The sequence below is a fragment of the Lissotriton vulgaris genome, chromosome 7 (assembly GCF_964263255.1).
Source record: "Lissotriton vulgaris chromosome 7, aLisVul1.2, whole genome shotgun sequence".
In the NCBI taxonomy this organism is placed as follows: Eukaryota; Metazoa; Chordata; class Amphibia; order Caudata; family Salamandridae; genus Lissotriton; species Lissotriton vulgaris.
This window is the reverse complement of record NC_141695.1, coordinates 818903828-818920071: the sequence shown is the minus strand read 5'-3', so window position 1 is coordinate 818920071 and position 16244 is coordinate 818903828. Positions and strand designations below refer to the sequence as shown.

Genomic DNA, 16244 nt, shown 5'->3' with positions numbered 1-16244 from the left:
CCCAGGGGGTGGGGTGGTCGGGATCAATAGTGGGTCCTTTGAAGAGGAGTGACTTCATACAAAAAGGGCAGTAAATGGTATCTCCTGGCTTAGGCGATGGCCTCGGACATGTGTGGTCAGTCGGACTCGGGGGAAGGGGTCATCAAAGGAGAGGTATTCATGCCGCGTGGACAATCGAGTGCGGAGGGAGGGCTTGTCAACAGAGGGGCATTCATGGAAGGAAAGGAGGTGTTGGTCAGGCGCGGCCGTGACTACCAAGGACAGGATCTTGCAGAAGGAGGTTTATGACTTGCCCGTGTGAGGGAGAAGGGGAAGGGGGAGCCAGGGTGTGCACAGGGACAGAGTCGCACACAGAGAGAGAAAAGATCTTATGACTCATGCATGAGAGAGCGGTGGTAGTCAGGTGCAGCTGGGGAGGGCTATGTCAGCTGAGGCGAAGGTGACCTCTTCAAGAGTGAATGGGGGGTTTGCGTGGGTCAAGCAGAAGGGCTGCCTTTCAGGGCAGGGTCGCACAGAGGGAGTGGGTTTCATTAATCCATGCATGTGAGAGAGAGAGAGGGGTTCAGATACGCGCAGAAGGGAAGCCGGTGATTGTAATGAGCAGGAAAAAAGGGCCAGGGTGCTTAGAATGGCTGTCATGTACGCATGGGTACAGGCCTTTGCTGGCAGAGTAAATGCAGTCAATGCTTTACGGTATTCATGGTGCATGCAGGGAGAGGAGTGGGAAAAGGGAAATGAACGTTGCTTATGTACATCAATATTTCTAATTTTCTACACAGTCCTCTTGGGACTGACACTCACGTGTCAGAGGGTCCTCAGACCCCTCCTAATACTCCTCATCACCATGTACTGAAATTTAGGGTTGTCAAAAGATGGGGCCGGTTCATTGAAGTAAAACTCTCCAAGCAGCGTCGAAAGCAGCGCCCAGCAGCGCCGTTCCGACGCCGGAACCGGATCGAGGGAGGCATCGGGGACGACGCTGCCCGTAGACGGCGCCGGAGGTGACACCCTAGGGACCGACGCCAGCGAGGTCGTTAGGTCAACCGGTGACGACCCGGATGCAGAAGCGGATCCAGCGGGGCCCGAAGGCGCCGGGCCCGAAGGCACCGGCGGCGTCGGGGCTGAAGCACCCGCCGGCGTCAGGGCCGAAGCACCCGCCGGCGTCGGGGCCGAAGCACCCGACCCGCTAGGGCCACTAGACGGGTCCGTTGGGCCCTAAGGCACCGCGGAGCCCGTCGGAGGAGAAAGGGACCTCATGGCCATGAGGAAGCGCTCAATCTCCCCCGGCGTCGCTTGCTGCCCAGGGACCGGAGGGTATGGGGCAGGACGTGACGCCCGAGACTCAGTCGGAGCCACGTGGGCGGTGTCACCCGAACCCCCGGCCGCATCGCGCGAGCGTCGGGGGAAGTCAGAAGAGCGATGACGCCTCTTCGACTTCTTGTTCTTACCTGACGACTTCGAGCCTGACGAGTGATGTCGACTCCCGGAGCTATGATGGCTCTGACCCCGCGACCGGTCCCTCGACCTCCGTCCGAACCGGGACCTCTCGCGGTGCGGGGCCGACTGCCGGAGCTCGAGCCGTTTGCTGGACCGCTCCCGTCTAGCTTTCGAAGTCAGGGCTCGGCAGTCGGGGCAGGCCTTGTCGTCGTGGTCGACGCCGAGACAATGAAGACACCGGCGGTGAGGGTCGGTGACCGACATCAGTCGGTTGCAGTCCTCACAGGGCTTGAAACCTGGCATCCCTACCGGCACAGTTCAAAGTCGAAGACTCGAAAAAGGATCAAAAGAGATCACAAAAAAGTTTAGTCAAAAAGCAACTAAGGTACCACTTTTTCCGGATCTGCGCTGCTGGCGCGGAAAAAAGAAGAACTGACATCAGGGCGTGGAGGCGGTATCTAAGTACTCCGATGACATCATCACAGCGCCGCCGACGGACGCGGAGCTGCAGATAACGCCTACCGACGCGCAAGGGTACTGCTACGCAAAAAATTCCGGATCCAGTCTGAAGCCTGGGGATATTCTAAGGTAAGGAATCTAATACTAACCTGTTTCTTTCAGATACAACACATTATTTATCATTTGTTCCTCACTGCAATTTCTTTCGATCTTATTAAAATCTCTATTTCCAATACATTTTTTTAACTGCTGATGCATTTGGAAAAATGTGCACAGTTAATTTACAGGTATTTAAGCTTTGTTGTGTCTTAAAAAAATTATATCCTACATCTTTCTTAGCACACTCTTTGCACCACAGTTAGATTGTCACATAGTTGGCTTTACAGAATTCTATCACTGAGAAGTGAGGAAAATAAAAATAAAAAAGCACCATGTTAAAAGAACAAGAGGCAATTTGTCAGAAGACATAGTCTGACATCTGACTTCTGTCTTTGAACACAGCAAATGCGACAAGATAAAAACAATAGGCGTTTTTATTGCTGATTCATCTTCTGAACTCCAGCATGGTAATTTTGATTAAACTGTATTGATTCAAAAATAAATGCAGTTTCTTTAAATAAACCGAGTTATCAATAAATTATGAGCTAGCTACCTGGTCATTTTTTTTGGCGGTGGGGGGATGGATGACTGGGACGAGGGTAAAGATTAATATGGGCTGGCCCAGCCCTCAAATGCCCCGACCCACCAAGCCCCGTGGCTACTGCCCTGAGAACAGGGGGACTTTAACAGAGGATACCTCAATATAAATGGAGTGAAAGGAATACAACTCGGCTGCTTGACCACTTTGTCAATGGTTTCTGGAGAACAAGGATCTAAGAGTCGATTAACAACTAAACACATATTACAATCTTTGAACGAAAAGGAGGTTTCCCAACATGACACGAGGGAATAAATCTAAAACGTGTGTATCTAAGGATGAGGTATTTCTGGAGAAGGGTACAATTATTTTGACTTGAAATATGCTGTGTAAAAAATGCCCAAACGTTTTAAAAAAGGCTAACAGAAAGAAAGAAGTATTAAGTACAATCTAAGGACATATTATAACCCCTTAAGTGCTGCTGACGGCCAATGGTCGTCAGCAGCGCTACCTGCCCAGTGCTGCGCATGACCATTGAACGTCCATTCAGCACTAGTTCTAATGGACAGCGCAGCACTGGGGAGAAATGTTTACACGCAGCTAAGGTGTTAAAGTTCATTGAAAATAATAATGAATTTGTTTCTTCAGTAATGTCAGGCATTGAAACATGACCACCAACTCCACAACAACAGATTGGAAATAGGTACATGATTTATGCATTATAGCATGGCAAAAGATGATTTCATATTAGTTTAAGAGACCAGAGATACTGAAATCAAGAACCAACCTCAATGCCTTCAATGTCTTCCAGGAAGCGACGGCTTACTGAAACTAGGGCTTCTTCTGGCCATTCATGGAACCAGTCAATAGCGGTACAGTTTACTACAGCAGGAAACTTTCTAGCACGTACTCGTAGGGTAGACCCCACCGGGGAAAAGCAAAGGATGATCTGGAAGACATATTGTATGGTTCAAAATATGCAACTCTCAAGTCAGATATCAATAGACATTAGAACAGCCATAACAGAATAAAAAATGAAAATGTATATCATTATCAAAGATACATAACTTTGATACTGCTGATTCGTAAGTATACTGCCAATAGTTTTTGCATTTACATCAAATGGAACCAAAATGCCTGCATTGCATACTTCAAGCTTGATGTTGTCAAAACAGTTTTGCTCCTCAACAAAAGTTGACACCTTTCCTCTTGAGTACCTTAAGGGGTTTTTTTTACTTGCAAAGTTTTTTACAAACTTTGAGTAATACTCAATTAATCCAATGAATGAGTGCAATTGGTCTCTGTTAATAGGAACAGGAGCCAATTTTATAGATGCCAGTAAGTCTCTCTTTGGTTTAACACCGTCAGACAAGATGGAATGTCCTAGGTACTCCACCTCAGTTGCAAGAAAAGAACATTTTTCCCTGCTTTATGTTAAACCTGATTCCAATATCCTGCCAAGAGCATCTTTCAAGGCAATGTTGTGACTGCTCACACTGTCACCAAAGACCAGGATATCATCCTGGAAGTAGATGACATTTTTTAGATCCTTAAACACTTCTGTGACCATCCTCTGAAAGACACTTGCAGCCAAACACAACCCGAAGGGCAGCCTGGTAAATTGAAATATGCCTTCAGTGGTGATGAAGGCTGTCAAGTGCTTTTAGGATTCATGCAATTGTTTCTGATGATAAGCATGATGAAGGTCAAGCTTTGAAAATTATTTGGCCCCTTTAAGCAACACCATAAGCTCATTTATGTTTGGTAGTAGAAAAGTGTCAGGAATGATATTTTGATTCAAACTCCTCAAATCAACACAGAAACGCAAATTTTCATCTGCCTTCTCTGAAATTACAACTGGAGAAATCCAAGATGAGCACTCAATCGGCTCAATGACTCCACTAGATAACATTTCGTCTAACATTTTCTTCACCTCCCCTCCTACATGATGGGAACTTTCCTCATCTTGTGTTGGACAGGAATAGCATTATGTTTGAGTTTTATTTTGTGAACATAGCACTCCAAATTGCCAAGCTAATCTCTGAAAACACCTTTAGCTCCCTCTAAAATGTCTTCTACTGAAAGGTTGTCCACCACCATGACTTGTTCAACAGCATGTGGGTCAATTCTAATATGGAGGTCATATTGGTGATACCATCCTAAAATAGGGAGGGCAGTTTCAGCTATATACACTTTACCTTTGACATACCTGTTTTTAAAAATAATATCAGTTGGCATGTAACCCAGTATGTCTATCTGCTCGCCTTGATACCCACCGAGGTTAATGTCTTCGGGTAATAATTTTTTGTTTGGCCTTTCCTGCCTGAAAATTCTTTTAGGTGATGGTATATAATGACTCTGAATCAACCATAAGATCAACTTTCCTCTTTTCAATGACAAATTCCACTTTGGGTCTGTGTCTCCTTCTATCATTTAAGTTGTGAGGATCAGTGAGAAGGATTTCACCATTCTCAAAAACATCATGTAAGGAAGGTTCAACACACAGGATTCTATCAGGTCTGTATGAACACTCATTAACATTAGACTCTTCCGACAGCATTGCTACCTTTCATTTGTTTGCATCTCTACACATTCTTGCAAAATGGCCTTTACGGCCGCACTTTCTGCATTCTTTTCCAATGGCCCAGCACTGCTTGAAGTCAGACGGTGATAAGCACTACCGCACTTTCCACATGTCTTACTGTCAAACCTACTGGGATACAGTCTACTACCCAAGGTACTCTTTCCACCTGTGAATCTAGTAGAGGCAGCTACCTCCCCTTCACAACACTCAACAACAGAAGTTTCACTCTCATTGGACATGTTAAGTTTAGAATCTCTACGATCCATTTCTTTCATGCAAAATTCCGACTCTTCAACTATTTTAGCAATGTCAATTGCATCCTTAAGAGAGGGATCTTTTGCAGCAAATAAGCGTTCCTGTGCCTTTATGCTCCTACATTGAACAATCAGTTGGTCCCGAATCATTTCCTCAGTCAAAGGTCCAAATTTACATTTTAAAGGAAGCTCACGAAGTCTAGTGACAAAGTCATTAATGGACTGCCCTACTTTCTGAGGCTGTGTATAACATTTGTATCTTCTCATCACTATATTTGTCTCTTTGGCAAATCTCAATTCTAACCTTTTTCGTGCCTCTTCATAAACATTCTCAATGGGTTGACCACGTTCATTGTTTGCAACAGGTAAGTACTTAAAAATGTGTTGTCCTTCTTTTCCTACATTGGTGAGTAAAATCGCTTTTTTCCTATTGCTGCTGTAATACTGCACATCCAAAGCTTCTAAACAGTTATCAAACATCTCAATCCACTCATCTCATTCTATGCCTGGACTCCCTTGTTGGCTCAGAAAGTGAGGAGGAGTAGATACCGCTGAGGCATCAAGAACTGTGACATCCATTATGAATCACCAAAGGATAGTACAATGGTAAGTTGATTTGTAAATAATGGTGTATATGTCTGCTTACTCCTCTGATTGTCGAGGTGTTTTTGATGAAGAGTTTCTTGCCAAATATACGGATTGCATCCAGAATAATGTAAAATAACAAATAAAACTAATCTCTGCTTTGGATCAGTAACAGTTCACTTATCTCCTCTTTTATAGCCACTGCTGTTTTCAATGTGATCACTTAAGCAATACAGTAAAGAACTCGCGTATACTATCTTTATCCACAAGATGGCAGTGTTTCTCCACAGAATAATGCAGACCTCTGTGCTCCTTGCCGACAAAATCACTATTGTGACAGAAACATGCTTTATCTATAGTTGCCCGAAGCGTCGCTCCTCTCTCAACTCGCACCACAGAGATTCTGACAGAAAATGATCTTCAGCGCGTCTATTTCACAACGTCAACACACCCTTTTTCTGCCGCTTATCTGCGATGTCGCTCCTCTCCCAGAGCTCACAGCAGGACAGGATAAACTTTCGATGTGCCACGCCTCATTACCGGCATGCATCCAATCGCGCACGTCAGTTTAACTCGGCTGACGCTCAGATAGCCTCACACAGATTCTTGACTTTATCCGCCATATTCATGAAAATCGGCATTTGCGATTCTGAAATAGCGAAAAAAAGCGAATCGCTATTCAGAAATCGCAAATCCGAATTCATGAATAATTGCGATAAAAAAAAGCGATTTGCACGCGATCGCAAAATCCGTTAGCGATGACCGATAATCGCAGAATAATCGCAATTTCCGGCTACCCGCGCCTGGACTGCGATCTCGCAAATAGCGATATCGCTATTTGCGATATCGCTATTTGCGAGATCGCAAACTCGCGAGATCGGGAAAACGGGAAGTCGCATTTCGAGCCCAGTGATGACATCACAACCAGGAAGCTGCCGGTTCCCACCACCATTTTGCACATTGAGGCAGAGAGAGAGGGAGCACATTGGAGAGCTGCAGCTAATCTTGGAAATTACACTCATCCACAACCCTATACCATGGCTGAGGAACCTGCACCTGGCACCAGCAGCTCGTCTGGGCGCAAGAGAAAACTGAAATTCTCTGAGCAGGAGCTGGAACACCTAATTGAGGGGGTTGTGGCCAACCATGACCGACTGTTTGGCGCTAATTCACGGAGGGTCCCTGAACAGGAGAAGCGGCGCATATGGCAGGGGATAGCCTCAGCAGTGAACTCCGTGGGAGTGGCGGCCAGGTCCCTGGAGGAATTAAAAAAGCGGTGGTACGACCTCCGAGGCCGTGCCAAGGAGAAGGTGGCGGCGCGCCTTGGGGAGTCCTCGGGCACAGGAGGAGGAGGACCAACTGTACCACCCAACACTCCCATGGAGGACCAGGTCGAGAACACCCTGGAGAAGGAGGCCTGTGTCGGTTTTACTACACTGGACTCATCCCGCCCCACCCAAGACACCCAAGGTAAGTGGCATGCGACTGCGACCCTGCCCCCTATGGATGTCCATGACCAAATAGGCTCCCCCAATGTCCCATAGGCATGCCATAGTTGCACATCAAGGAATGTCCTGAAGCATTGTGGGAGATGTATTCTGGCCACAATGTTGTAGTACCACAATGCAGCCAGACAGGTCCCAAAGCACACAAAGCCACTGCCATTCAGGGAATGTCACCCAGCATGCATGTAGCAACTGCACGTCTGCCAGATACATGCAACTAATGATCCACCACTTACCCCCACAGGTGGCGATACCAGCGACAGCGATAGGCTGGAGATCGATGAGGGCGTCCCGGAGGTGGAGGTGCCAACACCAACCCAGGCACCAGCCCCTGCCGCTGCATCTACACCAGCAGCAAGTACCACCTGCAGCGTCCCCCCTGCAACAGGTGCAGCACCCACATCTGCTGGCATGTCAGCCCCCATTGTGCCTCCTGCCACCGCTGCTCCTCCCAGAGCCGCAGCCAGGGCAGTCACTCCTGTGCCCCCTGCATCTACTACAACAGCCACACCAGCAGGCACACCCCCTGCGACTGGCGCACCTGCAACACCGGCGGTCTTACCCCCAGCAGCTGTCGCCTCTACATCCGGGGCTGCGCCACTGTCCACACAGCGGCCAGCCTCACACTCAGGCCAGCAGGGCAGGCGTGGCAGGTCACGCCAGCGCTCCACAGCAGCTAGCAGGCGGGCCAATGCTCATGGACTGGCACGGCTCAGCGTCGAGAGACGCATGCTCCGCATTCACCAGCGCCAGGCTCAGCAGCAGGGAGCTATACAGCTACAACTGCACATGATAGGGTGCAATGTGGCCTCTGTTGCAGGCCACATGGAAGGCATGAGGGCAGACCTGGCAGGTGTGGGAGATGGAATGGGCCGCATTGCTGCAGCCGTGGAGGCCAACACCCGTGCCATGTTGAGAGTGCGCAGTGGGCAACGCCGGCGCCACCGCCAACTATTGACCCGGCTTGTGACAGCAGGGCAAGTTACGTGTCAGCGAATGCGACATCTCTGTTGGCGCGGCGCTCTCTGACCCAGCAGCACGCAATCATACAGTGCAGCGAGGACATGACAAGGGTGCTGGAGACCCTCACCACAGCCGTCGTTGCTCTTCACCCTCCACCTATTCCATCTGTTGTGGGGGGTGATGATGCGAGTGAGGGGGCGTCCAGCGTCAGCTCACAATCTGCCTCACAGGCCCCACCACCCACCCGCAGCACCAGGACCCCCCCCCATTGCCTGAAGCCCCGGAGGAGGATGCCCCTCAGAGGCGCTATGGCGGAACGCGCACCAGGCGCACCTAGAGAACTGCACTTAATCAATGGCACAGGCTGAGGTTAAGCCTGCCATGCAGTGATGCACAGCAGTATGGCGTAATACTGTTTGTTGGACTTATTTGGACAGAAACCTTATATTTAATTTTGTGAATTTAACAAATACATTTATTTTGCTACACACATTAGCGTTGTGTCATCATTACATTTTGCATGCATTGTTGATTTGTGGGGTGATGGAAGTGGTTGTACTAGAAACTGTTCACTGTGATGTGGTTGCGACATCTGTGCCCTTCTGCTGGGTTCTCCCCTTGTGCATGGCGCGCATGTGCAGGTGGCCGGTTGTCCCCCTCAGATTCACTGCCAGAGATGTCAACAGGTATCCGGCGCTTGGTTGCAATGTTATGTAGTATTGCGCAGAATGCCACTATGCGGCAGCACTTTTCAGGACTGTAATACATGGCCCCACCTGTCTTGTGCAGTATGCGGAACCTGCTCTTGAGCAGGCCAAATGTCCTTTCTATGCAATTACTTGTCCGTATGTGTGCAATATTGTAGCGCCGTTGCTGGGGTGTTGCAGGGTTGAGGTATGGGGTCAGGAGGTATTCACGGAGGGCGTAGCCACTGTCACCTGAATGAGAGGAGCAGATGGTGATTGCCTGTGCTGCGCTGTTACATCTTTGCAATGTGTGTGGAGTCCGCTGTGCCGGAAAATGAAGGAGTCATGGGTACGCCCTGGGTACCGTGCGACAATGTCAGTGATGTATGTCTTGGCATTGCAGACCATCTGGATGTTGAGGGAGTGGTAGCACTTTCTATTGCGGAACATATACTCCATGCCAGCTGGTGGGCAGATGGCGACGTGGGTACAGTCTATACATCCGAGCACATGTGGAAAATGGGCTACATTGTAGAATTGTAGCTTGGTCATGTCCAATTCCTGTTGGCTGGCGGGGAATTTGATGTGACGGTGAAGCTGGGTGAGCATGGCGTCAACAAAAGTGTGGAGGCAGCGTGACATGGTGGGCTGGGATATTCCCCCAGCAGCCGCTACTACCCCCTGGAAACTTCCGGAGGCCAGGAGGTGCAGGCTACACAATACCTGCACATGTGTAGGCACAGCATTGGTACGGCTTGTTGGGTGCTGCATCAGGGGGTCAAGGTCCTGTATTAGCTGCATTATCATTTCTCCATTCAGCCTGTATTTAGCATATATCTGCTCTCTGGTTTGGCCCAGCAAGGTGACCCGCTGGCGGAATATCCTGGATCCTGCGTCTCCTCCGTGCTAATCGCTCTAGCCTGCGACGCCTCACCACCATGTACATTCCTGGCATTGTGGGACTCCTAATGCTGATGATGGTCCTTATGTGTGATTGGTCAGGCCAGTACCTGTTGGTGATAGGACAACGGTTTTTTGAAAGTTTTTTTTCCATGGCTTTCATGGTTACCACCTGCTTTGAGTTGTCCTTATTTTGCGCGGTGCAAATTGCGATTTTTGGGTTTTTCGCTAATAGCGATTTTTCTTGAATACCGATTGCGATTATTTTGCGATTTCGCTATTATTTTCGCAGAATCCGTGGTGTGTCGCTATTTCCGAATCACTAATGCTCAGCGGCCGGGATTCTGCGAATATATTAGCGAATTCGCAAATATGTGTTTGCGAATTCGCTATTTTGTTGTTGAATGCCGATTACGGAAATTGCGCCCGCATTTGCATTTTCGCAGCGATTGCGGGCGCAATTTTACTTCATGAATCAGGCTGCAAGTTTCCTCACACCATTCTCCACAAATGATCACAATCTGCTCCACGATGTTCACTTCAGCGATGATGACTATGTGTGTGGGAAATCTCCCTGATGGCTGTAAAGTAAGAGTTTTCTCAAAGTAAATGATTCAAAGAAATCAAGCTGGAAAGTTCCCTTGTAGTTTATTTGTAAATAAATCAAGACATCACGGGAGTGTGTCCTTCCTCTCTGTAGTCCAAGCGTAATCTGTTTAAGAAAACTGCTCGTACAACAAAGAAGAGGTTACATGCACGAGAATGCATATTTCAATAAAAGCATACTTTAAAAGATAACTAGGCAGCATGCGCACCCAACTAGAAGTGTGCGCATGCAGTCACAGACATGGAAACAATTCTAAGAATGACGAGTGAGGAGCGCGTGAAGCGCATACAGAAAATGACAGCTATGTATTACATCACCCTTCCCCTTTCATAAACAAAAAATAAAATGAAAACTTAAGATAAGTAAAAATCCTTGTACCTTGAAGGAAAAGAACAATTTCGAGTTGGTCTCATTGTGTTAGTGTTGGAAGGAATGGTATCAACATGTGAAGAGTCATTAGAAATCAAAGAGTCTGATAAGGAATCATGTGAGTTTGATAAAGAATCATGTAAATCTTGTGCACCAACAACTTGAGTTCGAGGATCATTGTAGGAGGGTGGATACCTGACTATGGTTGCCCCCAACTTTTTGCCTGCTGTTTTGCTGGTTTTCCAACTTAGTTGACCTGGGACCCTGCTATTCAGGGCCCCAGGTCTACTGCTCTCTCTGTAAAATGGATTCCATGTACCTTAGGTGCATTTACCAATTGGTACTGGGCCACCTTATCAGTCCCTGTACCCAGGGCATAGGTGTACCCAGGGCCTACCAGGGGCTGCAGCATGTATTATGCCACCCCTGGCTGGCCATCTAAATCCGGCACAACTGGCTGCACGACAGCTGGGGCAAGGTGGTGTAATCACCCTTTGCTTTAGATATAGTATACCTATTTCTAACCCTAAAATGGACACATATATTCCTATCAGTCACTCCTATGGCAGGCCTTGACAATCCTGCAGGCAGAGTGCTTGGAATTATGTGAGATGGTGCTCTGGCATGAGCTGAGCCCGTCTGCAGCTTGCGGAACCAAGTCCTAATAGCTGTTCCATGATAACGCGTACCATATACTCTTAAGTGCCTTATAATCCTCGTGGTTATTTGCCAACTTTGGTATCGCTTTATCAAAACATGTCAGGTAAGGTGTGTGTACAACAAGGGGGGAAGAGGGATCTATATGGATCCAGAGGGCCGAATTACCACTCAAGGGGAGAGTGGAAGGTCCAGACCGCAGCAATAGGCCCTCAGATAACTGGTACCAAGGAGGGGGCTGGGTTGTATGCGAGTGACAACACGAGATAGCGAGGGGTTAATGACCACGAATAGGTGAGGCAGAGAAGGGAAGGAAGGAGGAAGGGGGGTGGCTCTGAACTAAGTAAGAGTGAATAGTGGGAGCCACTTTGTTCTTAGCCCCATAAGCGAGTTACCATTGGCACTATGACCGCCTCCTCTCACTCGTCCTGCTGTACTAAAGATCAACAAGCGGCCCCTTATACAATCGTAGGCTACAGTAACTTGGCTCCCTGTGCTACTCGACACAGCGCTAGACCAACTACTGGCTGACACACGATAGATATCATCACGGGCGCCAGCCGAGAGACACACACATGCCCTATCCTCTACAGATCAGTTAGCAGAATCAGGCACAGACAAACCCTGGCATACCTGCTCCACGATGTTACTTTATCACTAATATATTTTTTCTGCTAACCTCCACGAGACCAGCGATTGCCAGGCTATCACACTAAACATTGATAACCAGCATATAACTACACAATGAGTACCGAGTGTAGATAGCTGAATCACCTAGCCATACTTCAAGATGTGTGATTTGACTACTTGTATTGAACTTATATTCCCACCATAATGTAACTTGATTTCAGCCTTAGCTTTAGAGGCTTGACTCACCGATGTTCATCCCGCCAGACACTGCTGCTACATTTATCTTGTGACCTCTAGGTGAGTGGGGTCCTCAGACCGGAACTGCTGTTCCTTGTTGTTTTTAATGCTGTTGCTCCTCTTGTTTTTAAATCACCGGAAACTTCTCCACCTGAACACATGTGAGCATGTCACTCACTGTTTCACTTCCACAGCATGCTAGTAGCCACCAACACTAGCATGACACTGAATGCACCAGGTCTCACAAAGAGTGGATTAATGTAATGTACCTACTAGAGTGATGTAACCAAGTACATTCTCCAATTTTGTTTCCTTAACACAGGCATGGAACAATGTAGATGCAGGTACTTTAATTCTCATATATACACATAAGCACTGATACTTAGAAAGATCAGCCATACTGTAGACAACGAGTATTGTTCTGTATAGGTCCTGAAGAATTGCGGGTAAATTAACCCTTAGCAGAAACATGTCGATCACAATTCTCACCTATTAGCACAGTCTTGAGCACGGAAAACATTACTTTCCAAGTCTCCTAGGCTAATTGTTGTTTTTAGTTAGCACATGGGACCACCCGAATAAAGTTCCTTCTGGTACCCCTGCGCTATTTTAAGTTCACATACCGTCTACAATCACTACTGGCCCCTCACCCGCACTTCACCCTAAGAGCAGTTGGATTAAAAGATCTCCGTTAAAGAGCCCCTCTTTGAGGTGTTGCCCGTTGGGTATTGCACCACCCATCCAACGAGGAGCATTGCCCATGATGAAGCATGACACCTGCAAGGGTGTGTGAGGCCAATATATCCAACAAAATGGATACCCATAGGCGGGTTACCCTTTAACCCCCTACACAGATCCACTCTCCTTTGACCTGTATTTTCTAAACCAGGAACAACCCAGCCCCCTCCTTGGTACCATGTCGAGTAAGGTGTCATACGAATTGGAATACTAACCCCTCGCCAATTCTGCCGACGGGGTTAGCATTCCACCCTTCTAGAGGGACACGACATGTATGTAACTGTGAACCCCGGTTAAAGTTAACTCAAGCATCAGCATCACAAAATGGATGCTGCCACCACAGACACAAGTCTGACCTCCTGCTGCTGGGAGTCCTTCCAGCGAGGAGAGCTTGGACAAAGGGTTTCCTGTCAGGGGCGGTGCCAGCACCATCCCAGACAGGGTTTTGTGTATCGCAGGTAGGCAGGGCTTTAGAGGAAGGTGACTGCAAGTGGCACCCCGGTGCTCACTGTGCATATGCCGGCTTGAACCAGTTCCAGGGGCACACCAGCCACTGAGCTGGGGAAAGTCCGGACAGGGGAGAGGGGTGTAACCACACCCCTTCCTGGTCCCACAAATGGGCAGGACCTAGTCGCGTACCAGCCCCTTTCTTTAGAATAAAGGTAGGAGCGGGGACCCTTCCAAATTAGATCATCTTTGAATCCTGAAACTACTTTCCACGAAAGGAACTCAAGACTTCTTCTCAAGATTTCTCCCTTGTGACTAAGGAGTAGTCACCCTGCAGCAGCAGGCACCAACTAAGTATCTTGCGGTTTGCTGAAACGTCCTTCCTCTGGAACCAGACTGACCAGCATGACGAGACCCGGACTCCCTGCCCTCTCTGACCTCAACCTGCCTCTACAGCACAGCTGAGAACCGTGGGTGCGACGAGACCAGAGGACCCGGCGATCATCGGAACCAGCACGACACTGACCCAGCACGACCACCGAGGGACCCTCGAGTGGGTGCATTGGGTAAGAGAAGCCCCAACCCCAAGCAGCACGAGCACCGAAGTCCAGCCCCCCAGCATCCACCAGATCTGCGTGAGGCCCTTTTGCTCCTGGGTTGCTGCTACATTGTCCGGTCACTTGCCCGTTGGCTAGTGACCCTCCAGACGACGTCCTACGTTTGTTTCACCGCTGGTCTAGCTCCTCTAGACTGGCCCTAGTCTCCTCCTGAAGGAGACCCTCCTCGGACCCTCCTGGTCCACTCAAGACGCCATTTTGTGTCGCCACGTGGGCTTGCCGTAGCCAAGGCTTGCTGCCTCCTTCACCGGATCCAGCATCTCCAGCAGCAGACATCCGACGTGGGACATCTCGCAGACCTCCAGCCTGGTCGACATCAGCGCCCTGGTCCGTGCAGCAGCACAATCCAGTGTCACCTCTTCGCCTGGCTGAGTGACCTCGTCCGGTGCCATCCTGGTGCCCACCTAATCACTGGCTAGTGATTCAGAACTTGTTCCCCTCTGCTTACAGGTATCCTTCACTGATCCAGTCCTTGGATCAGCCCGGAACATCTTCACTGGTCGCCTGCCAGCAACTTCCACTTCAGGCTCCTGGTTCGTCAACGAGGATTCCCGACGACACTTGAACCCTATGCAGCCGCAGCCCCTGGGCTAGGTAAACTGAGTACCACGGTGCTCCAGCGGAGATCCACTCTCTAAGTGTCTAGATCCACTTTCGTTTTTGACCTACCTAGTCGGGTTCGCCCGAGAACACTAACTTTGCATTTTACTAGCATCCATAGACTTTGTCCCGCATTACGCGTGAGAGTTCCCATTCTGCACACGAGGTCCCTAGGCCTCCTGCTTCTAATCTAAGGGTTCAGCATTGTAGGCCCAGCGGTTCTAAAGCCTCCGAGAGCAGTACTTACCTGCTAGTAATTTCGCATTCCACTTTTGTAGTATATGGTTTTTCGTGCCCCTCGGGCATTTGTGTAAATTGTGCGACTTTCAGTATTTCTTTAAGAGCTTTGTATTGTGCTTAGCGCCCTGTCCTCATAAAGAGTCCAGGGCTGTTGTGTTATAAATAAATATCCTTTTATTTTCATAACAACTTGTGTGGTGTCCTTTCACTTGGTGTTCAAGGGGTATATGTGATGGTATAACAGCTGGCTTAACACGCCCTCTAGAGTTTAGCCTAAAGACTGCTCTTGTCCATGCTACTAGGATAGCTGGTCTATAAGGTTGACTTACAACCAATCATCAATATGGGTCGTTTGGTATGATACATAGTGATCACTAGAATAGTGAGCACTGCATATCAGGCCAACTTCTCACATTGGTGAGCAGCGGTTGGGATTTGAGCTTGCTGTTGTTTTACCACACGTATCCTAAGCATATCATTTGAAAGATCACATAAGTACCAAGGTACATATAACTTAGCTTAGAATACTCTGAGTTCTACTGAACCAGCTGTTGTAGTTTAACAGGGCGTAGCACACCCTGACTACAACTCTTAGCAAGGGATCAGTAGGCAAACAAATAGTGTAGGTAAGTGCACCACTTACACCTCACTAGAAAAGCATGTCAGACAAAGGAGGGAACTCAGAGGCCCCCCTTGTGTCAGTTGACCCTCCACAGGTCATATCAAGATATGCAGCTCTTAGCTTCCAGGAGATGAGACAAGTGTGTACCTCCAGGAAGCTAAAACAGGGTTCTAACCCTACCATCCCATTCCTGATTGGTCTCTTAGAGACTTATGATGCCAGGAGGGCTTCTAATACAAGCCCTTCTAATCCAGATGGGAGCATGCCCCCCTTAGAGGGAACCCTTGGGGACCCTGACCTCAACCTCAATGAAGCAGTTAGTGAAGGTGAGGAAGAGGATCAGGAGTTGTCAGGGGATGAGGCAGACAAGGGTCAGGTAGAAGTCAGTAGACTCACCAGGACCAACTTAAGCAGGCATGAAAATGGACTTGGGGGACCCCCAGGCCCACTCTCAGGCAGGCTTAACATTG

The 16244-nt window shown here is 48.5% G+C and overlaps 1 protein-coding gene across 1 annotated transcript in view; it reads right to left on the bottom strand.

The window, feature by feature from the left end:
• The window catches only part of DNAH17 (dynein axonemal heavy chain 17), a 15539113-nt gene that overhangs the window by 4711754 nt on the left and 10811115 nt on the right, over positions 1–16244 (bottom strand). Inside the window, exon 57 of the mRNA XM_086931082.1 lies at positions 3321–3482. Coding sequence (XP_086787208.1) covers positions 3321–3482 — 162 coding nt within the window. The remainder of the gene's footprint in view (positions 1–3320; positions 3483–16244) is intronic.